Source organism: Anomalospiza imberbis, chromosome 21 (assembly GCF_031753505.1).
Source record: "Anomalospiza imberbis isolate Cuckoo-Finch-1a 21T00152 chromosome 21, ASM3175350v1, whole genome shotgun sequence".
Classification (NCBI taxonomy): domain Eukaryota; kingdom Metazoa; phylum Chordata; class Aves; order Passeriformes; family Viduidae; genus Anomalospiza; species Anomalospiza imberbis.
Genome location: NC_089701.1, coordinates 4727098 through 4750169, shown reverse-complemented (window position 1 = coordinate 4750169; position 23072 = coordinate 4727098). Strand labels below are relative to the sequence as shown.

The 23072-nt window shown below is 58.9% G+C and overlaps 1 protein-coding gene across 3 annotated transcripts; it reads left to right on the top strand.

Moving 5' to 3' along the window:
- Window positions 1–3931: 3931 nt before the first annotated feature.
- On the top strand, window positions 3932–22103 carry LAMC3 (laminin subunit gamma 3). 3 transcript variants are annotated; one of them, XM_068211226.1, is made up of 28 exons: window positions 3932–4598; window positions 8330–8634; window positions 8826–8956; window positions 9839–10005; window positions 10394–10582; window positions 10747–10864; window positions 10945–11043; window positions 11254–11390; window positions 12700–12816; window positions 13122–13317; window positions 13518–13630; window positions 13881–14099; window positions 15536–15724; window positions 15807–16052; window positions 16369–16522; window positions 16631–16773; window positions 16855–17033; window positions 17124–17262; window positions 17675–17880; window positions 18162–18238; window positions 18354–18488; window positions 18774–18918; window positions 19037–19195; window positions 19433–19535; window positions 19637–19836; window positions 19968–20114; window positions 20310–20409; window positions 21047–22103. In XM_068211226.1, the coding sequence occupies exons 1-28, from the start codon at window positions 4226–4228 to the stop codon at window positions 21289–21291; spliced, it is 4731 nt and encodes a 1576-aa protein (XP_068067327.1). In that variant the 5' UTR covers window positions 3932–4225; the 3' UTR covers window positions 21292–22103. The 3 variants fall into 3 exon arrangements, with proteins under 3 accessions (XP_068067327.1, XP_068067325.1, XP_068067326.1); XM_068211224.1 differs by having other exon boundaries at window positions 19010–19195; XM_068211225.1 differs by having other exon boundaries at window positions 3933–4598; window positions 19034–19195.
- Window positions 22104–23072: the final 969 nt, after the last annotated feature.

The window sequence follows — 23072 nt, the reverse complement described above, 5'->3', positions numbered from 1 at the left end:
GATGAGCGATTAGGGACTCTGAAGCTTTTTAGCCAGTGTCATTAAGCTGCTGATGAGCTCGGGCGAGAAAAGGTCCTTTTTGGCTGTGCCTGAAACTGGCTGGTCCTGCTCTGACCTGGCGCTTCCTCCTGCCATGGTCCCCGACCTCCTGAGCCCAATGCAATGGGTGAAATGTGTGTCCTGGGGACAGTGACGGCTTGGCTGTCACCCCGTGTCCTTGAGTTGGGTCAGATCTGGAGTAGTTCAGCTCATCAGTGAGATGATGAGCTTGTGGTCATGCACGAGTGAAGCTGAGATGTTCCTATTTTCACTGTCTGCCAGGTATTGAGAGAATTTGGGAATGATTATCTCTGAAAAGGTGACTTTAGACCATTTGTGCATCGGGGAAGAGGACGGTGATGTGTGTCCTGACAATTGCTTTGGGAGAGAGCTCCTTTACCCGTTATGGGGTTTCCCCACTCGTCTGGGCACTGACGGTGGAGCCTTCTTGCTCAGGGGACATCCTGACAGTGTTACTGTCCCATCCTCCCCTTGCCCCTTGAGGGCTGTGGCAAAGCAGGGAGCAAAATCTACTGGATTTTCTCTGGCCTCCCTCATCTCCTGTCAGCCTTGGCAAAACTTCCTGCAGCTCAGCAGCATTGTGGCCCGCCGTGGTCTGCCTGGCATCTCCGGCGCTGCATTTACGGCAGTGTTAATTAAATACTTTCCGCAATCAGCGCCACGCGCGACCCCGCTCCCCAAGCCGGGCTGAGCTGGAATGTGCCATCATTGAGCGAGAACATGACTGCTGCCATCCCAGGGAATTTCTAATAGAGATTTACTCATCCCAGGCCTCTCGTTTCTCCATTTTGTGACATTTTGCAAAGTTCAGGTTTACAAAATAAGCCAGTGCACACGAGAGATGCTCCAGCCGTTATTTACACTGCAGGTTCAGTTTGCCACTACACTGAAGATGGGGTCTTCACTCCGTGGTCAGCAGAGCTGGGGGGTGCGCTGGCAGCTGCCCTTGCCTGCTCTCTGCCCAAGGGGCTGCTGTTTGTGACAAGGAGCACCCTGTCACCCCAGCTGTCCCCCCTCACAGGGCTGTGTGTGCTGGGAGAGCGGCAGAGCATGTTCTGTGCTCATTGAAATGCTCGTGGCATCCCGCAGCTCAGCCTGCCTCCAACCCCTGCTCCAGTCCCAGGACGAGGGATGCAGTGGGAGAGAGAACTGGACACAGTGTCAGGGAAGGCCAGGTAGGACTGCTGTGGGTTTTGGGCTGTGATTTGGGATGCTCAACTGCTCTGCTTTTAAAAATAAGCCTGTGCTGAAAGCTGGAGGAGAGCATGGAGGCAGCAGGCTGCCAGCAGAATCCTGTTACTGTGCCCCAGGTCTCAGCTACAGGCAGAAAAGCCATTTTTGGCAAATCACTGGTGGTAGGAGCTGCCTGTTCCAGGAAGGTGAGGCAGTGTGTGTGCTGAAGCACAGGCAGGTGTCCATCTCAGAGGCCTGTCCCTCCATGGCACAAGGTGGTGGTCAGTGCCTTCCTGACCCTCTCCCATGTAACCTGTGGCCAGCTCCTGTGGATGGTGGGACTTGGGGCAAACCACCAAGCTTGGTGACCAAACCTTCTTCTTCCTCTTCCTCAGGATGGACCTGGCCATCCTGTGTTTCCCCTCCACCAGCAAGGTCAGCTCATCCCTTTGGGAGAAGGTCCTGCTGGAAACTAAGGGGTGTCCCTTTCTCAGAACCACTCTAGGAGTGCAGTGGAGCCTGGGGCAGTGACACAGCTCTCACCCCAGCTCCAGGGGGTGGATGGGGCCACCCTCAGCCTCACGGGTGCTGGAGGCAGGTAAGTGGCACCCAGTCCCACGCACCCTGTCAAAACCTGGCCGTGCTGGCAGCCTGGAGCTGGGCTGTGGGACATGAGGGGCTGTGGGATCTGGCACACCTCGCTCCTGCCCCGCGCCTGCCTTGTCAGGTCTGATCAGGAGGAGGATCAGTTGGCCCTGTTCCTGCTCTCCAGATTTAATTAACGGGCCTTTCATCTCTACCCTGAAGGAATCTGCTATCTTCTGTCTTCTTAATTAACGTTCATTAAGCAAATCAGAAGAACATTTTCTCCTCTCCGCCTCCACGGCTTTTAACCCTTGCAGGGTCCCAGGTCTGTGTTGGGGCAGAAGAAGGCTCCTGGACAGGTTGGTGTCATCACAGCCTTGGTCACCACATCCCTGAAGTGCTTGGATCAAAGTCCTGGAGCATTGGGTGAAGTCTCTCCAGGTACAGAGGACTTCAGGTGAGGTTGGGCTTTGTTACCAGTGGACCACAGCAAGTGTAGGGCATCTCCTTGGGCAAGGAGCAAACTTGTGCCCACCACCTGGCAGGAGCCTGGCTTATCCAGACGGGGGTACAGCTGAATCCATCTGGGAATGTGGAGTTCCCACCCCAGCTGCAGCATCCCCACTGCTGAGCACAGCAGTGTCACCACCAATTCCCATCGAGCTCTGGCCCCGTGGGCCATCCCCTCACGCCCAGTGGGCTGTGCTGGAGGAGGAGGTGAGACTGGGATACTCATCAGCACCCTGAGCCCTGGTTGTGTGCTGTCATCACTCTCTAATGTGCACCCCTCTGTAACAGGGGCAGGCAAATCCTCTCAGGGATGTGAGTTGCATCCCAAGGAGGAGGAGGCAAACCCTTGACACAAAAGATTTGGCTAGGGCATGGTGTTAATAGTGCCAAGGTCACAGGTTCAATCCCCATATGGGTCATTCATTTAAGAGTTGGGCTCGATTATGCTTTTGGGTCTCTTCCAAGTCAGAGTATTTTATGATTCTATCTCCTGTCCAGAGCTTACAGCCTCAGTACCACGGGAAAAGCAAAACACATGGAAAACCTCACCTCTGCAGGATGCAAATCCCATTAAAACCAGTGGTGGAAACGCGCGGGGCAATTATTGAGCTGCAAACCCTTCTCTTTCGCCCTGGAGGTTGACAGTGGGTTTCCCACTGGCCGCCCACTCCCAGGCAGCTGCTGCACAGCTCCTGGATGCTGGGAAATTCCGCCTTCCCAGAGGAGCTGGCTCTGGCTGTCAGAGCCTGGGTCAATATATGATAATGGGCCTTTGAAACGGCGCTGCTGCGGGAGCTGCTGCCCAGGACTCTGATTCACAGCTCCCCTCTGGTGCTTCTCCCGCAGTGTGTACGGGGAAGGAGAATAAAATAAATAAGAGTAGAAGGGAAGGGGTAGGAAGGGAGCTTAAATTATAAATGAGTACTAAGTTTCCAGAGCCCCTGTGGGCAGCTCAGTGAAGTGGTGTGGGGGTCAGAGGCAGAGCTCCCCTGTGCATCCCACTTTTGCAAATACAGCCCCTGTGAGGTGTGGGTCAGGGTTTGCCCAGGGGCATGGCATCGTGCCAGGCTGCCTCTCTCCCTGTTTGCTGTCACCCTCCTGCCACCACGGGTCAAATCTAGAGGGTGCCATGGTCCCCAGAGGGATTCTCCTGGCACAGACTATAATTAGCATTAGCTGCGAGCTGCTAATGAGGTCTGGTGATGATCTGGTTTTGCCACCCCGTGGAGATGCCTCCACAGGAATGTGCCCTCACTTGGGTCCAGAGGACTGGGCTGGCTCGTGGCAACCGGCAGGGATGGGACCCCCACTCGAGGGTGCTGGTGTGGAGGAGTTGAGGTGTCACAGACCCACAACCCAGGCAGGCTGGTGTAAGTGGGAGAGCAGTCAATGCCCCCCATAAATCAGTGCGGGGAAAAGGTGCTTCAAAGTGAATCTGTTTCAAAGCCTTTCCCTAAACCCTTCTTGATTTTGGGGCTGCAAAAATAGTGGTGACCCCTACCAATTGAAGGAAAAAGCCTCATGTAAGGCACCATAAGCTCATTCCCAGGGCTGAGGAATGGAGAAGCTCAGCTATGCCCACGCAGCTGAAGATGCAAATCCCCAATCCACAAAGCGATGGAATTGTTTTGGGGATGGAGCACTGCATGGTCCCATCCCCACGGTCTGGGGACTAGGATGTCCTGCGGGGATCCCAAACTCCACAGCTCTGCCTCATATACTTCGACATTCCCAGCAGCTTCCACAAGATGGACCTCGGAGCGAGAGGAGGTGCCGGGTAGGGGGACACGTCCCATCCCATCCCATCCCACCCCGTCCCGTCCCATCCCGTTCCGTCCCTCCTGCTGCCGCCCTGCCATCCGGAGGAGGCTCAGAGTCCGCCCAGGCGAGCCGCGGCATGGCACGGCCTCCCGGGCTCTGCCTGCTGGCCCTGCTGGGGCTGGGGCTGGGGCTGGGGGGCTCGTCCCCCTGCTGGGACCCTCGGGGCCAGCCCCGCCGCTGCATGCCCGTCTTCGAGAACGCCGCCTTCGGCCGGGCCGTCCAGGCCACCAACACGTGCGGGTCGCCCCCGGAGGATTATTGCCTGCACATGGGCGCCCAGCACGCCAGCGCCCTGTGCCACCGCTGCGACGCCACCGACCCCCGGCGCCACCACAACGCCTCCTTCCTCACCGACTTCCACAGCCAGGAGGAGAGCACCTGGTGGCAGAGCCAGTCCATGGCCTTTGGCATCCAGTACCCCAACTCCGTCAACATCACCCTGCACCTGGGTAAGTGCCAGCAGGAGCCCTGGCGGTGTCGGGGCAGGGCAGCGGCTGCGGGTGCATCGGGATCAGGGTGGGTGCTCCTGCTCCCTGGAGCTCTTGCTGCCAGTGCTGGTTTAAGTACAGGACCCTCCCCTGGGCTTTCTGGGGGGTGTATGGAGGGAGCTGCTCTCTGAAAAGCATTGAAAGGACTCGGGGAGGGTCTGCCCCGTCCGTCAGCCGAGCCCCAGGATGCCAGGAGCTGTGCCTGTCTGTGCTGCGACCCAGCCAGCCGTGCCGGGAGTGCCTGCTCCCCCCTTCACCCTGGACTGCTTTTTTTTTTTTTTTTTCACTGATTTTGGAAGCCTGCGGAGCATAAGGCAGATGGTTCCTATCCTGGGAGAGCCTTGCCCGGGGAGGGTGACTACCATGGGTGCCAAGCCCCTCCTGTTTCACCCCCTTGCGTTGCTCAGGGTGCCTGGTATGTCTCAGGGTGCCGAGCTCCAGACACACCGTGCAACCCCAGTAGGTTTCCCCAGCTGGCATCGACCCTCTGTGTTTTAAATACCGTGCGAGCCGCCTACTTGGAGGGTACTTAAACCCAAGGGGCATGCCTGGCATTTTAAAAAGGTTTTATAACATTTTCCTGCCATCTAAACTCTCCTGGCTGTTGGCCAGCGCTGTAAAATCTTCATTCTCTGCAGTCTCCTGCCATCTGCATGCCGAAGGCGGGTAGTGGCGGGGCTGCGGCTGGAGCTGGTGAGGGGACATCTGAGTGTCGGTGCGGCACCGAGCCCTGCTGGTGGGACCCAGCGTGGTCGGGGTGACGGTGGAGGGTCCGTGCCTGCCCCGGCAGTGACGGGGGAGCTGCCCGGCTCGGTGGAGGTCGCTGCTTTCCCAGCCCCCTGCCAGCGGGCGGACATCTGGTCCTGTGCCCGGGCTGGGGCCGGGCTCCCCGCCGGGCACGAGGAGCGCTGCCGGAGGAGTCTGCCATCCTCACTCCCTGCTCCTGCCAGCCCTGACAGAGGGGATTTGCCGGCCTCTTGTCCACCTAACGCAGGCTGTCAGATTGTCCCGCATCCGTTGGTGGGTGACCCGGGGCACAGACCACCCGAATGCAGCCTGTGTGGCTGAGCCAGCTGCTGCCGGCGACTTTGTGGCCACCGGTCCCAGCTCGGCACAGCGACATGTGCGGGCTCTGCATGCCCCGGGGCTCTCTTCCCATTCTCTGTCCTTCTTCCAGCTCTTTTCTGGCTCCTCTGTGGCTCTTCTTGGGCCCCATACTCGGGTTTCCAGTGGAGTCCAGTGCCTGTGATTGCCCTGCTCTGACTGTCTCTGTTAACACAGCCAGGACTAAAGCATTGCACTGAGCTCATCTTCCAGCCTGTCCCTATAGCCCTTCGTGAGCTGGAGCATCCTCTGCCATTGTACCCTTCTACCTGCATGGCTCTTTTACCTTGCCATGCTAAAAAGTACCATCTTGGTGCTTGGCACATCATTGTCTGACCTTTCCCACAGTTGCCAGGCCCTGTTCTTGTCCCAGCCACAGATGTTTTTATTGCTGCCTTACTGTTTTCACTAGGGTTAAGCAGGAAAAGCCCAACTGGCCCCTGCTGTCCCCTGGAATGCACCCTGGACTGAGTCCTTGCTCCTGAGCTCTACCAAATAATTGGGATTTTCATCCCATGTAGTGTGCCCTCCTAGCCTGCCTGTCTTGCTCAGTCACACCTCTTGTAAGTTCTCCAGCGTGGTTGCCTGGGGAGCTTATTAAATAAGACATGGGATGACTTGGACAAGACCCGTGTTTACCTGCATGTTGTTGATTGGCGTTAATTAGATTATGCTCCTTTAAATCTCTTCTCCCTGTGAGGTTCCAGCCATGCTGTTATGGTGCAGTGGGCTTGCATCTGGTCGATCATCCCAAGTGTCCACAGCTCTTGTATTTGCCCTGTCAGATGTCAGGAAGGAACCCAAAATATCTGCGGCTTGCAAAGGCAATAGACACCAGGGCTCCTCAGGAAGCAATCTGAATGCCAAAGGCTCATTTCGGAGTGTCTAGATCAGGCACTATCTGTGTCTGTGACTCTGACTCTGATTTTCCTGTGGGACTAGAGATGACAGGACATGTAGGTGACATGACTGTCCCACATGTTCCTTTCCTCCTCTCCAGAATTCTCTTCTTGGAGCCCCAGAGCAGTACAAGCTGCAGTTTGGGCTCAGGGGGAGGCAGGTGCACACTTTATTCAAATGACAGCACAGCTGAGAGAGCACCCAGGGGTCCTGGTGCTGTCTGTGCACCCTTCCCAGCATCACTGTCCAGCAGCACATCTGGCTTTGGGACATGTCACACCTGAGCAGCAAAGAGGAGACAACCAACCTGGTTTATTTTCTGGATTTTTTTTTTTCCCCTTAGGAGAAACTGGCTGATTAAAAAGCCTGTCTGGGAAAAGCACATGAAAATTCTCAGACAGGCTTTTTAATCAGCCAAATTTCTCCTCTCATGAAAATTCCTCAGAAAAGTGAATCTCCTCCACCCCAGCTGGAGGCACCAAACTGGGGCTCCCCCAGTGTGGCCATCCCCTCCCCTTGCATGGGGCCACTTGGGGCAGGGGCAGTTTATTGACACAGCCCTGCCTTCCCTTCCTCTCCCAGAGGAAACTGCTCTGGGAGGTGACGGCCCCGACCTCGCTCTTTTGGTAGACAACCCCCTTGGGACCGCGCTGTCTGGGAAGCGGCGCCTGGCAGGCGTCCCCCCTGGACGCGGTGCAGGACAGGGGCACCCCCGCCGTCACCAGCCCGGAGCGGTCCCAGGGGGAGGGGAGAAGCACAAGGCAAGGGTGGGACAGCCCAGCTGCAGCCCCTTCTTGGCCCTCCTCACCTCCGGGTGGGCTAGGAGTGGGTCTGTCCCCCTCTCCAGGCGCTCTGCCGGGCGCTTCCTGCATCCCTGATGGGATGCAGCTGCTTTTCCCAGCGCTGGTAGCCGGCTGCCTCGGCTCCCCCGCAGCAAAGTCGCAGCACATACGCGACAGTATTCATATGGGCCCAATTAAAGGCTTGTTTTCCTAGTCCTGGAATAACCCCTCTAACATTCCCAACTCATTATCTTTTCAAATAAAGCCAAAACCTTGCAGCTAATTGTTTTGTGCTGTCAGGAGTGGTGCTGTTATGGAGCAATTCGGGCTTTGAGCTGGTCCTTCATCTCTGGCAATTAAATGGGTCTGATGTTCACTTTGGTGTTTTCTCTTTTCCTTTCTGCTAATTCTTTCAAGCTCTTTCAGAGCTTGCCGGACGCCCCAAGGATTGGTGGCCTCTCTTTGTCTTCATCCCAGCAAACATGGAAGTGATGCCAGGTCCTGGCATGCAGCTCCCTGGGAAGGGATTGACCTTGACCCTTTCCAACTCTCCATCCCTAAAGCACCACTGCCCTGGGGATGCTTTCAGTGCTGCGGGCCTAACTCTCCCCCACAGCTGCTGGATAGAGCCTGGATTTGGAACTGCTCTTTGGGCAGTTCTCTCCATGCAACCCACCCAGTGCAGCCACACAAGGGATGGGCCTTGCATTGGGGTGAGAGCCAGCTTGGACCTGGACAGGGTTTGGGCTGCACCAAGGAGGAGCTGGTTGAGGGCAGCTGGGTGATGGTGGGGATCTGTCCATTTTTAGCTACGATGGGTGCCGCAGGATGCTGTTGGGGTAATCCAGGCTGTGGTGCCCATCGGGTGGCCGGCAGAGGGTCGCAGCATGGTGGGTCTGTCCCCAGGCAAAGCCTACGAGATCACCTACGTGCGGCTGAAGTTCCACACCAGCCGCCCTGAGAGCTTCGCCATCTACAAGCGCAGCCGCGCCGAGGGGCCCTGGGTGCCCTTCCAGTTCTACAGCGCGTCCTGCCAGAAGACCTACGGGAAGCGGCCACGGCAGTACCTGCGGCCGGGCGAGGACGAGCAGGTGGCCTTCTGCAGCGACGAGTTCAGCGACATCTCCCCGCTGAGTGGGGGCAACGTGGCCTTCTCCACCCTGGAGGGACGGCCCAGCGCCTACAATTTTGATGGAAGCCCCGCGCTGCAGGTGCCACCAGGGTGGGAGGGGGCGTGGTGCATGGAGCCTTGGGATCAAGGGCATTATTGCACCCAGCTGGGGTAAAAACGCTGGCAATGCGCTGCATCCCGGCTTGAAAAGCTGCAGGATGTGTCCCGGTTGGGGTGGGAGCTGGTGGCCCAGACCTCTCTACCAAGGTTGCTTCCCCATGTCCCCTGCAGGAGTGGGTGACAGTCACTGACCTGCTCATCTCCTTGAACCGGCTCAACACATTTGGGGACGACATCTTCAAGGACCCCAAGGTGTTGCAGTCATACTACTATGCCATATCTGACTTCTCTGTTGGTGGCAGGTGAGGAGCAGCCAGGCAGAAATATGGGGATCTTCTTGGGGCTGTGGGACTGAGGCAGCTGCTCCCCACCTCAGTGTTGTCTTAATTGTGATTTTGGGGCAAACCAATCAGATGTGGCTTGCTCCATGTGTAAACCGGAGCTGGAAGTGCAGAGATGGGTGATTAAACCTGGAGACCTCCCAGCTGTGCAGAAACATTGTCTTTTCCCCACTAGCCCACTCCAAGTGCCACCAGCTGTATTTGCTTTGTTCCCTCCTAGCCCAATGGCTTCTAATGACACTGGGGCACATGCTGCTCCTCCTGTGACCCTGATGGTTCCAGGGCACTGCAAAAGGGGAGCCATGGGGTTCTAGTGGAAAGATGACCTGAAGCTGCAGAGGCTGCTGGAGGAGCTTGGGGTCAAGCATGACCACAGGCAGCGAAGCTGGAACAGCTGCCAGCAGGAAAGGGCAGCAGATGTGGGATAGAGATGCAGGTGGCACCCACTTGGTGCTGCCCGCGGGCTGTGCTGCACATGCCCTTCCCCAGCTGGGGGAAGTGGGACATTTCCCCATCACGGAGAGAGCTGTCTGTCCCAGGCAGCAGGGCTGGGACAGCTCCCAGCCGGCCAGCAGACCTGTAGCTGTTGTCCCACCTCCGGGGACAGCAGCTGGAGCTGGTTAGCACGGGCCATCCTCGGCGTGTGACCTCCCGACTGGCCAGGCTGGGAGAGCCTCGGGAGCACGACGGGCGGCCTCAAGGCCAGCACAGCCTGAGCTGCTCTCACCCCACAGCCAGCCCAGTAGCAGGGTCACACACCGCACCGCCCGGGCACCGTCCCGCTGCTGCTGCCGCCCACAGCGGTGCTCAGAGCAGCTCCCCCGCGCCGGGGTCTCGCCGCAGGTGCAAATGCAACGGCCACGCCAGCGAGTGCGCGCCGGACGAGGCCGGGCAGATGGTGTGCGTGTGCCAGCACCGCACGGCCGGCACCGACTGCGAGCGCTGCCAGCCCTTCTACCAGGACCGGCCCTGGGCGCGGGGCACGGCCGAGGCTGCCAATGAGTGCCTCCGTGAGTATCCCCCGCGTGGCTCCGTGGCCACAGCGGTGGCTGGCCCTGATGGGCTGCGCTGGTGCTGCATCAGCTCATCTGGCACCTCCTGCCCTTCCTGCACCTCCTCCATTTTGCGGAGGAGGGAGGATTTGTACCCCGGGGCTCCTCTTCACAGCGGCACCTCATTCCCTTTACCCCAGGGTATTCCCATTCCCTTTACTCCCCGAGTGCAGCCATCTGCTCCGTGCATTGTGCTGCACCCACCTCTACTTCCAAGGGCAGAAGCACCGCCGAAAGCTCTCGCTGCTGAGCCAAGGCGTCCCTCTGGCTCCTCCGACCCCACAGGAGGTTGCCGTAACCTCCAGTGCCCGTCAGGTGTCCACCCATCCTCCCGCCTCTCCCCCAGCTTGCAACTGCAGCGGCCGCTCCGAGGAGTGCTTCTACGACCGGGAGCTGTTCCGGCGCAGCGGGCACGGGGGACACTGCCGCAACTGCCGCGACAACACGGCCGGGCCCCACTGCGAGAGCTGCAGGCAGAACTACTACCGCTGGGAGCCGCAGGGAGCCTGCCAGCCCTGCCACTGCCACCCCGCAGGTGCGTGGGGCTGTGCCAGGCTCCGGCTGCAAATCTGCTGCTGCCCCAGCCGGAGTTTGCTGGGAGGGATGGTTTTGGTGGATTCTCTTTTGCTCGGGGTTTCCCCATCTTCCCCGTCCTGTGTCTCTCCCCGGCTGGGGCTGAGCCTCAGGTTGTCCCCGCAGGTTCCCTGCAGCCCCAGTGCGACAGCTCGGGGACCTGCGTCTGCAAAGCCAACGTGACGGGCTGGAAGTGTGAGCGCTGCAAGGACGGCTACCACAGCCTCAGCGAAGGCGGCTGCAGGTGAGGAGGAACCCAGCCCCGGGCAGGAGCAGAGGGATGGAACCGGGGCTCACCTCCTGCCTGTATCTCACCCCACCCAGACCCTGCACCTGTGACCCCGCGGGCAGCGTGGGCACCTGCGACCCCAACACGGGGCACTGCACGTGCAAAGAGAGGGTGGAGGGGTACTTGTGCAACAGGTGAGCACCGTCGCCCTGGCATGGGGACAGGAACATTGTCCCTTTCCAGTCTTGGACTTGGTGGCAGGGCTGTGGGGCTGCATTCCTCTGGACCACTGGGACTGGGCTCACAAGGAGCTGTCACCAGTGTCCCACACGGAGACACTGCCGTGGTTCCCTGCAGCTCTGCCTGCTCTGTGCCACATACTCCTGTCTCCTCCCCGTGTCCAGGTGCCAGCCGGGCTGGTTTAACCTGCAGCCCCACAACCCCACCGGCTGCACGAGCTGCTTCTGTTACGGCCACTCCAGCGCCTGCAGGGCGGCAGATGGCTACGAGGAGACCTGCATCCGCTCCGACTTCAGCCAAGGTAACGACCCCCTCCCCCCAGCCCCAGGTGAAACGGAGGGCACTGTTCTGCCAATTTCAGCCAAAAATGTTTGGGAAGGATGTGGATGAATGTCCCTCTTCGGGGCTGAGCGCCTCCCTTTGGAGCTAACTGGTGGTGATGTGTGGAGAGGGTTTTCTCTGGCTTGCCCCCGTTTTACTGTTAAACCTCAGCTTCTGCCCTCAGCTCCACGGGGACGGGGTGTCCGTGACTCCCCCGAGCCAACCTGCTCCTGGGGCTGTGCATGGCTCAGGGAGCGCTGTGGGGTCAGGCATGTGCATTCCACCACACCAGGGGCTGCAGGAGCATTAAAGATCAGCCCAGAAAGAGAAAAAAAATCCCTGTCGGATGGGCGGGATGTGGTGCTTTTGCCCGGCTGCTGGCAGGGCTGGATGCGTGCGGGATGCTCGGGGAAACCCTGCCATCTGCCGCGCATGCCGGCGTGTGCAGCCCCCTGCGGGGACACCGCAGGAACGGGCACCCACGGCGGGCACCCCGCTCTGCCTCGCCTGTTCCCAGATGGATACGAATGCGCCAGGCACGGGTGGATCGTAATTGCCAATTGCTGTGCTGCTGGAATGTCTTCCACGGCCTTGAAACTGAGCCAGGCTTTAAACTGTGTCTTTTTTTCCACCCTTCACACAGCCAATTTGGGGCTGCTCCTTTGGGGACTGGTTTGGCAGTTTCTGAGCTGAGATGCAGCCACAGCACCCTCCTAACTCCCCTCTCACCAAAACATACCCCAGTCCACAGTAGAGGGGGATCAGATGGAATTTTCTTAAACTGGGCGAAAGTGTAAACCAGGGATGATTTGATAACAGAGCACAGCCCACTTGAGAGATTTCCAAGTGTTTGTCCTGCAGGGCTGGAAGAAATAACCAACTCTGCAGAGTGGGGGGGAGCTTAACTGGTTTCTTAAGGAAACCAACTTAATGCAACTATGCCCTGTCTGTTCTGGGCTTCTCCAGCATTTCTTCTCAGGCTTCCTGTGCTCACCAGCCCACAGTAATGTTAGAGTGGCAGCACAGGCAGGGGGCAAAAGTTTAAAGATAATAATTTCCTCCAAATCTAAGAAAATAAATAGTTGGGGGGTGGTTAAGGCCACCCTCCAGTGCATGAGAACACAGAGCCCAAGTGGAGCAGGGTGTTACAAAGTGCTGGCCCCTTCCAAGACTCGAGAGAGTGTTAGGAGGAGAGACAGAGCCCTTGAAAGCAGCACCCTGCTGGTGCTGTGCAGGCAGGGACTCACGGCTCCCTTAGCTGTGCCCTGTCACTGTACCCTGTCACACAGGGCTGGAGGGCTGGGCTGCCACAGCTCCAGGCACCACAGACCTGCCTCTGCGCTGGGCTGGCCGGGAGATCATCACCGAGTGGGATGGAGAGGAGTCTGTGGATTTTCTTGCGCCAGGTACTGTGTGTGCTGGGTCCCTGGGGGGCTGCTCTGCCGTGAGGAACCCCTGGTGCTCTCGTCCCACTGCTGGTGCAGGAGGCACTGGGCTCCATTCCAGAGCTGAGCGTGTTTCTGTAGCAGAAGACAGTGGGGGGTATTGGAACAGTGGACCAGGACCCCAGGAGGGCAGGCTGGAGCTGGCATCACTCTAGGAGGGTGACTGTGGCTCCTGATGATGGTGGTGGGAATAGGACTGCACTGGCAGTCCTGGCAGGGCTGGTGCCTTCATGTCCTACAGACTGTGCTCCTCTCTCCCCTCACAGAGAAGTTTCTGCAGAACCAGCGCCTCAGTTATGGGCAGCTCCTGTCCCTGCTGCTGGGAGTGGAGAATGGGACAAGAACAGAAACTGGGGTGCCCCTGCTCCAGGTCCAGCTGCTCCTGGAGGGCGAGGGGATGGAGATCATCATGTCCAGCAGCAAGAGCCAGCTCCAGCATGGAAAGCAGGCTGTCACCTTCAGGTACCCATCATGGAGTTTTGGGGAGCCTCAGTGGGGTTTAGGGCTCAGTGCCTGATTTGTCTGGGCTGCCCTTTAGTGCTCTCTGCCCCACCTTGAGGATTTAACTGCGCTGTGCCCGGGTCGCAGCCAGGAGCCGAGCTGTCCTGCAGCAGCTGGCTCAGGCTGGCCCTGTCCTGCCTCCCCCACTCCCTCTCCAACAGGCTGCACGAGGCAGAGGAGGGTGCGGAACCTTTGCTGTCGGCCTTCAGCTTCCAGCGCCTGCTCTCCAACCTGACCTCCCTCCGCCTCCGCGTGAGCCGCGGCCCCGTGAGAGGTGGGTGGCTCCACAGAACATCCCCATGGGGACCAGGCTGGGGAGGGACTGGAGACATCGAAGCAGCATCAGGTTGTCGAGGACGAGAGGGATTGTAAGGGGGTGTTTTGGGGCAGGGGCTGCCTCCTCTCTGTGAACACCCCTGAGCTCTTAAGGAGGTATTTTGGGGTCTCCTGTGCCTGTCTGGAGCATTTCAGAGCAGAGCAGGGGATGTACCATCCCAGTCCCACACCACTCTTCCCTCTCACAGGCAGGCTGTCCCTGAGCGAGGTCCAGCTCACATCTGCTCGCCCCGGGCCAGGCACACGGGCGGGCTGGGTGGAGGAGTGCACGTGTCCCATGGGATACACCGGGCAGTTCTGCCAGTCCTGCGCACCTGGATTCAAGAGGGAGATCCCATTTGGCGGCCCCTTCGTCAGCTGCGTGCCCTGCACCTGCAACCAGCACGGGGACTGCCACCCCCTCACAGGTGTGCACCCCCCGGCCCCGCCACTCACCTGTTGCTCCATGCGTGGGTGACAAATCCATGCCTTTGCTTGTTCTGAGGGAAGCTGGGAACCATTGGTGAGCTTGTGGTTCCCAAAATTTGCAAGTTGAATTGCTTGGGTGGTTCTAGGGACAGGGTTAATAACTGCAAAGGTAGAGATTATTAATGAAGTGCAATAATGGTGGTAATTTATAATTAGAGGAGCATTTTTCATTACACTTTATGACCTCAAAGGAGGAGAAGGGAAGGGTGCTGGTCTTCAGAGGAGTGGGGGAGCAGGGGCCAGGGCAGCAGAGAGGGTTTTGCTAGGCTGAGTCTCACAGGCAGCTTCACCGCTCGATGAGAAGAGCAGGACTGGGTGCAGCTCTGGAATCTGCAAACTGAGAGTTAACCTGAGCAGAGAAAAAAGCAGGAAAACACAGAGGTGCTGGGCTTGAAGAAAGACACCAGAGGAGCCAGCTCTTGTGCTGCCAGCCCAACCCCTCGGTGGCTGGCTCTCCTCAGTGGGGAGTAATAATGATGTACGGCAGGGATGGAGAGGGCTGGAGGAGGCAGAGTGCTCGGCGAATGCCCCTGCCCTGCCCACGAAAACACAGCGGCAGCTCTGCAAACCCGCCCTCATCCCGCAGAGCCGGGGCTGGCGCCGCCGACTGCACAATCCCCAGGGATGGGGCCAGACTTTTGATGTTCCGGCCTGGGCGCTGCCAGCCTGCGCACTTCCTTTAGTTTGTTTTTCCACTTCTTCCTGCCACCCGCTTTTTCTCTATTTTCCATCGTCTGACTCTGCCTGGATGTGGGGAAAATGGAATAACACCCCCTCCTGCGCAGCCTTCCTGGTATGACCCGACCCCACAACACATGGGGGAAAATCCTCCCCGACTCCTCTCTCTCCAGTGAAGCAGAGCATCTGCCTGGAGGTGGGGGGTTCCTTGAGCACTCTTCCTCCTCTTCCTCCCTCTCCTCCTCACAGCCGATTTCGGAAGGCTGACTCACCGGCTCGGCTCGCTCTGGGGGAGATGCTGCCCGGTGGGTGCCGGGCCGGCTGCTTGTGTTTTCCAAGCCGGGCTGGAAAGGACGCGCCTCGACACTCAGAAATGTGTTGTGGATTACGGCAGGCGCCGGCAGCCTCCGCACACGCTGATGGTGCTGTCTGTGCCAGCGCTGCCTCGTCCCTGTGTCGCTGTGGCCTCCGTGTCCTCTCCAAAACTTTCTCCCTCTCCAAAACCTTCTCCCTCGACCAAAGACAGGGCAAGGAGGGAAAATGTCCCGACTACTGGTTGGAGACGTGCAACCCCTCGCTAGGAGCTGCACATTCCTCTTGCCACGCTCAGCGCTGGGCTCTCTATCCCTCCCGCAGTCCCTGCTGCTATTCGGGCTTGGGTTTTCGCAGACCCTCAGCTCCATTTTCCTCCCCGCAGGGCACTGCCAGTGCTTGCACAACACAGAGGGTCCCTCCTGCGAGCGCTGCAGCCCCGGCTTTTACGGCAACCCCTTCGTAGGGCGCTCTGATGATTGCAAGCCCTGCCCCTGCCCCGGCCGCTCGCCCTGCACCGAGGTGCCCAGCAGTGGGGAGGTGGTCTGCACCCACTGCCCCCCGGGGCAGAGAGGTGAGCCTGGGGGTGGCTGGGCACAGGGGCTGTGGGCAGCGTGGGCACGGCTGGATCCTCCCCACCTTTCCACCTTCCCCAGGAAAACGCTGTGAGCTGTGTGATGATGGGTTTTTCGGGGACCCCCTGGGGCAGAGAGGTCCCGTGCATCCCTGTGAGCCCTGCCAGTGCCACGGGAACGTGGATCCCAATGCCGTGGGGAACTGTGACCCCGTGTCTGGCCGATGCCTGCGCTGCCTGTACAACACCATGGGCGACCACTGCGAGAGGTGCCGGCCGGGCTTCTACGGAGATGCGCTGGCTCCCAGCCCTGCTGGGAAGTGTGCACGTATGTACAGCCCCTGGGCAGAGCTCACTTGCAGCCAAAATCCTCCCAGCAGTGAAGGCAGAGGGTGGAAGGGAATGTCCAGCAGGTTTAGGGGCTGATGGATAGTCCAGGTTACCCCTCCGTGTTCCCCTTTGCCCTCTTGCTCCACTGCCATCCTTCCCCAGAGATACTCCGGCCTGCAGGGACTCTTTGGAGCCCTGGCTGATGGGGGAACGTGGCTCTCCACGTTGTCAGGAGCTCAGTCCCAGTGCACCATTCCTGCAGCCCAATCCACCAGCCCCATGCTGGGATTTAAGGGTTATTTTGTCTCCCATAGCTTGTGATTGCAACCCCAGTGGCTCAGACCCGAGGCTGGAAGGCTGCGATCCTGGCACGGGCCAGTGCCACTGCCTCCCACACGTGACAGGCAGAGCCTGTGGGCAGTGCCAGCCCGGCTACTATGGCCTGGAGCCCACCGTGGGGTGCAAGAGGTATGTGGGGCATGGCATGGGGCTGCCAGGGGACAGCAGTGGCTCCATGTTCCCAGCTCTGCTCTCTGTGTTAATTGCCTGCTCATGACCCTCCACTTCTCATGCCAGCTGTGAGTGCCACCCAACAGGGTCGCGGGAGAGCAGGTGCCACGTGCTGACGGGGCAGTGCTCCTGCCAACCTGGTGTCACAGGGAAGAAATGTGATCAATGCCAGCACGGCTTCTTTGGCTTCTCTGCCAGGGGCTGCCGAGGTAATGGGAATGGGCACTGCATCTTTGTCCCTAAAGCAGGGCTGGCAGCCACAGTGTGATGCCTTTCTGCCACCACTGCAGCCTGCAACTGCTCCCCGCTGGGCTCCATCACCCCGCAGTGCCACGAGAACAGCACCTGCCTCTGCCACCCTGGCTTCGTGGGCTACAAGTGTGACCGCTGCCAGGCCAACTTCTTCCTTGACCCACTGAGCTCCCGCTGCCAGCAGTGTCCTGCCTGCTACGGGCTGGTGAAGGACCAGGTACAGCCTGTGCACTGCTGAGGCAGGCACAGCACCCCACCCCTGCAGTGCCTCACTGTCCCCCCATGTCCCCCCGTGTCCTGCCCGCAGGCTGACCGCCTGAAGGCCAGGCTGCAGGAGATGGAGGAATGGCTGCAGAAGCCAGGCTGTGATGCCCACCCGGGCCAGTCTGCCATGCTGGGAGATGCACCCCGTGGAGATGGGCTGCCCAGCCCACATCTCCTGAGAGGTACAGGGGACTCTCCTTCCTTCCACCTATTTCACCCTCTGCTCCCTCAGGGTGCTGTGACATGCTGGGTGGGTGCAGGGAGGGCTCAGGTGAGCGCTGGCCTCAGTGTGGTGTGACCCGGAGGGAGGGCAGTGGAGGGGACATGCATTTTTGGGAGGACAGAGCACTGCAGGATGCTCACACCACTGAGGTCTTGGAGCAGGCAGTGATGGGCATTACGGGGGGCTGGGCACCAACACATGGGTACCCTTTGGGTGCTGAATTCCTGGGTCCCTCCTGAGCACCCAGAGGAACTGTATTCCCCTTTCATTAATAGATGTTAGGCAGGGGCTGGGGCATGGGGCAGCTCCACAGGGAAGCAGGAAGCTCCAAACAACCCCAATGGGCAACGAGATGCTTGTGCTGCCCACAGGTGCCTGGGCCACCCTCTTGGTACAGGTGGGGCAGCTGGCAGGGGCACTGAACACTGCACAAGGCCGTCTCACCAATGCCAGCCAGGCCACCAGATGCTCTGACCATGGACCCCCCAAGACCTGCACCCTGCTCTCAGAGATCGGGGCCGTGCTGCAGTCAGCACAGCAGGAGATCCTGCACGCTGCAGACACCCTGGCTACCACGGTGGGGGCTCTCAGTGGCCCTGGACTCCTGAGGGGGGTGGTGGCAATCCTGGGGGGCACTGGGATGTGCCTCCCAGGACTGTTGGGGTGGGATGTGACCAGCAGAGTGGGGGAGCGGGAAAGCCTGGGGTCCGTGTGGGTATAACCCTCCTTGCAGCTGAATCAAGAGGAGATACTTTCCTTGCTCTAGCCCTTTGGGAGGTTCTTGGTGGTGCTGGGCTGGCAGGGTCCAGGGGTGCCTGCTCCCTGCAAGGGTCTCAGCTCTGCTGTTTGCATTCCAAGGAAATTCCCCAGGAAATCCCACAGCAGCCCACAAACTGGAGCCACTGGGCACTAGAGGCTCAGGCTCTGTCCAAGAGGTAAGATTTAAACAGGCAGAGGAAGCTGTCAGCCCAGCTGGGGGTGCAGGGGGCCCACTCCTTTGCCAGGAGGCCAATCCTGATTCCCTCTGTCTGGGTGTCCTTGTCCTTGCAGCCACAGAGACTCCATGGCACAGGTGGAGGCCGTGGTCAGGAGAGCACTGCGTGCCTCCAACGCCAGCTCCGAGCTCCTGCGGGACCTGCTGGAGGGGAACGCGACACGGGACGTGCAGCACGAACTGGAGGCTGGGTGAGGGGCTGCCAGGGCACCACAGCCCCTTTCCTCTGGCCAGGTCCCTGTTATAGGACTTGGTCGTGGTGATTTGGCAGCTGCCCAACAGGCATATGCTGAGCACCTTCAAACTCATTGCACAGCAGTGCTGTAAAGCACAGGGACAGAGTGCTTCATGCTGGGGGCGGGTTCAGGAAAAGCCCCCAGAATTTCCTGCTATATCCATGTCCAGGGCCAAGCTGTCCTCTTCATCCTTCAAGGGACCAGAGGGCCCCAGCTGACAGGAGTGTCCTGTCCGTGTAGGTATGAGGAAATCCAGCGGGCACAGGAGGAGCTGGGTGCTGGCATGGCAGAGATGGCAGTGAAGGCCAGGAGAGCTGTGACAGCCGTGGAACAGGCACATGCTGACCTGGCTGAGAGACTTTTGCAGGTGGCTGCTCTGGGGCAGGTGAGCAGCACCCAAGCTACAGCTCCTGCTGGCATCCCTACCTCCTGCTTTACCAGTGCCGCCTCCTGAGCTGGGAGATGATCTCATGGAGCCTTTGGCACTCCTGATCCTGCAGCAGGTGCTGCCAATGCAGGCTAGAGACCTGGAACAGGAGCTGGCAGTGCTGGAGCAGGCAGCAGCAGCCCAGGAGCTGTTGGCTCAGCAGGCTGTGGAGGCATCCCGCACACTGGCAGCTGGATTGCACCTGGAGCTGCAAAGGACTCAGAGCTTCAAGCAGGTAATTGCTGCTCACAGGAATGGGGAGCCCCATCCCTGCTGCTCCAGCAACTGGAGGGAATGTGCCTGCAGCAAGGGAGCTGGGAGAGGATGTTTTGGAAGACATCTTCCCTTGGGCTCCCAGATGTCCCTAGGATCTTGCCTGCCAAACAGGAGAAGGTTGAACCCCACATTTTCCAGTTGGGTGCAGCTCTTCACCCGCACCCCAGCCTCATTCCTCCTCTCTTCTCCTCTCCAGCTGCAGGACCAGGCTGGCTCTGCCCATGACATGGCCACCATGGCTGTCTCCCGAGGAAAAGCTGTGCTCTCCGATGCCAAGTCCCTCCTGGCCAGCTTGGAAGGTAAAATGCACCAGTCAGAGCATCTCCAGCCACAACCTGGCTCTCACCAGGTGACAACAAGAGAAGTGGACAGTTTGGTGATGGCCAGGTTGCTCCTATAGGCATGAAGAAGGTGCTGGGGCATCAGAAGAGTCAGGCTGCCCTGAGGAGGAGGATGGCCACTGTGAGGGACAGAGTGATGGTGGATGCTCAGAGGAAGATTAAACAGGCAGAGAAGATGCTGGGAAACTCCCTGTCCATCTCCACTGCAGCCCAGAGGACAGCTGGGGAGGCTGAGCAAGTCTCTGAGGAGAGCGCCAAGGTCTGAGCTGAGGGATTGGGGTGGAGCTGCTGGGCATGGCCAGGCTGACATCTGTCACCTACAGAGCCTAGGCTGCTGCAAACAGGGCTGCGTGTCCCCAGGTGACTGTTCCCATCTCTGTCCCTTTGCAGAGGGCGCGGGCTGTGCTGCAGGAGAGCAAACAGGCCCTCAAATATGCCAGCCAGCTCGCCACACGTGCCAATGAGACCCAGTGGGAGCTCTCCCGGCAGGAGCACATTGCTGAGAAGCTCAGAGGAGACCTGGAGGAAGCACAGCAGGTCAGTTGGGTTCCCTTGGGCAGGCTGTGTCCTCCAGAGCATGGAAGCAGCTTTGCCCACAGCCCAAAGCATGGGAAACAACCCGGCTTGGGAGCTCCACTGTCGGGGTAACACCTTGGGGATGCTCCTGGGATCTTCCCTACCATCCCTTGGGTCAATGATGTCCCTGATCTGGGTGTCTGTCTCTGTTGGAAGGTGGGGTCAGAGGTGAGTGAGATGGCAAAAAGTCTCCAGGAAGCCCGGGGCTCGCTCATGTCAGACATAGAGACCCTGAACAACCTGCTGAACAGCCTAGGTGAGACCTGGTGGGAAATGGGGTGCAGGTTCCAGGGAAAGGGCTGGGCTCTTGGGGGCCAGGGCTCTCCTGCTCACTGGTTCTCCTGCTTGATGGCCATCCAGGCTGAGCTGGGTGCTCTTTGGCTCAGATCATCCATGGTCTCAGCAAGGCTTTTGTAAGGCTCATGTCTGGAGGAAAACCTCATGAAGAACGAATTGGGGCTTGCTGAATTTGTGTGCTCATGTCTCCTCTGGGTACACTGATCTCTCTTGGGATCCTCAGGAGGAGCAAGGCTGGCAAAGGTCCCTTTGGAACAGGGGGCTGTGCTAGACTGGCTTTGCTCCTTGTTGCTGGTTGGTCTTGCTCCAGCTCATGTTTTTATCACGCGGGTTTATTTCTGAGCATTCCAGGACTCTTGTATCCAAGAAATTTTGCAAAAGGGTGGAAACCATGACCCATTTATAAGAGTGAGAAGTGCCCAGGCCCTGCCTGGAGCCACGGTTCCATTTTCTTATCTGTGATCAGTGAGAAGCTGCAAGGCCTCCATGCCCTGCTGCACCCGCTCCCTATAGTTTGTCTGGTGCCACGGAGTACATCCAGAACATCTCCTGTCCACCTCTCTGCTCTCATCCATGTCCTCTCCCCCCTTGCCCAGGTAACCTGGAGCAGGACACGGAGGTGGACGCAGTGCTGAGCGCGGGGAGGCTGCAGCTGGAGCAGCTGTGGCTGCGCCTGGCCACGCCGGGTCCCCTGGCCAGCCAGCTCAGCCGGCTGCAGCAGGAGGCAGCACAGCAGCAGGAGAAGATCCAAGCATTTGAGAGCGACTTGGCTGAGATCCGGGCTGACAAGCAGAACTTGGAGGACATTTTGCGGAGCCTCCCTGAGAGCTGCTTGAAGTGACAGGTCGCTGGCTGCTGCCACGTGCCCTCTGTGCCCATCCTGCACAGGGAATGGCAGAGGGAAGGACACTGCATTCACCAGCATCAATCCCTCCCACCGCTCCTCACACTGCCCTCCGTACAGTATCACACCCCTGGTCCTTTTCCACACCCGTTCAGGCTCCATGTCTCCAGCACTCTGCAGCATGACTCCAGCCACCACCTCTGTCCTTGGCATGGGGGAACACGCACCTACCAGGGCCACCGATGTGTCTGTGCAGGATATGGAGCCATTCCAGGGTTGGTCTCTCACTGCAGAGTGAACAAAGAATCCTCACAGGTCTCCTCCATCCCTCCTTTCCCATCGCAGCACGGCGCACTGGGCAGGCACAGCTAACCAAGTATGCAATGTACCCAAGCTGTACTGCCCGGCACTCCCTCCTGCCCCAGGAGAAGAGAGAGGCTCTCACACGTGCTGGAAGCTGGTCCTGCTGCACAGCACCCTGCAGTGTCATGCTCATGGGCTGTGGTCACAGAGGTGCAGAGAGGAATCCTGGTGAAGCCAGGCAGAGAGCTGCTCGCTGGAGGGCACACAGCTTGCCTGCTTCCCAAGGGAAGGGAGTTCACAGCAGGGAGGGCTAAATTAATGTGCAAAAACCAAACAAAGATGGATCCTCACCCAGTTCCTGAAAGGCAGGTGGGGACATCCTCAGCCTGCTTCAGTATGAGAGGAACTCAGGTCTTGCTGTTCCCTTGCTCCAGGGTAAGACAAAGACACAGCCAGCTCTGCTTGGCTCACCGAATGTCACCAGGCGTATAAACCAGCCAGTTTATAGCCACTGGCTATAAACCAGCCAGTCCCAGGGGCTGGGTGGCAGAGATGTCGTCAAGGGAGGTGTCAGAGCAGCAGCACCCACAGCCCCACATGAGCACCTGTGCCCCACTAGAGAGGAGCTGGCTGATGGCCGCAGGCTGTGCAGCCAGTGTGGGCTGGATGGGGAACAGCTGGACACCCGCTCCTGCCTGTGTCACTCCCACGGGGTGGCAGAGGTCAGTGGCTGTATTGCCTTTAAAGGAAAGGCATTTATGTTCCCCTGTGCTCCCATGTGGGCTGGGCTGCAGAACAAGCCAGGTCCTGGCTCAGCCCACCTTGTGCTGGCTGTGCCGTGACTCCAGGTAGCTGAAGTCATTCCCATGAGACCAGAAACTAGTCCCCAGGCTGGTGCTTGCTTCATTTTTAACCGGTTTTACCTATGTTTTTTCTGCTCACAGTGCTGCAAATCAGGTTTGCTAAAGTCTTGTGTAATTTATGTAAAATTGCTGCCATCGATGTTGAATTCCCCCAGCAACATCTCTGGTGGGTCCAGTGGCCTGGAAGGAACACAGGATTCTCCTACTGAGAACAAAGCATCACCCTTCTAATTCTGCACAAAAGCTGCCCAAGGAGTGGGGTGCCAGAGCTGCAGTGCTGTGGGGGTGTGATGGCAGGGGCTCCCCTGCTGCTGCCCAAGGACAGCTCTGGGAAAGCAAAACCATGGAACGGTGAGAGCACAGCGTGATCCGGCTTGGCCAGAGGCAGGGAGCCGTGGCCACTTACTGTCTCTCTGGGAGGACAATTATACATCTCCAGTGAACACACAAATTTGCTGCTCTTACAGAAATGTCAAGCCTCTGCTGTGTGCCTGCTGCTGAAGATGTGGTTCACGCTGCCTCCTGCTCTTCCTGGAACTCTGTGGTGCCACCTGCCTAGAGCTGTATCCATTAAAAATTCTTAATATAACACACAGCTGTCCATCCAGGGTG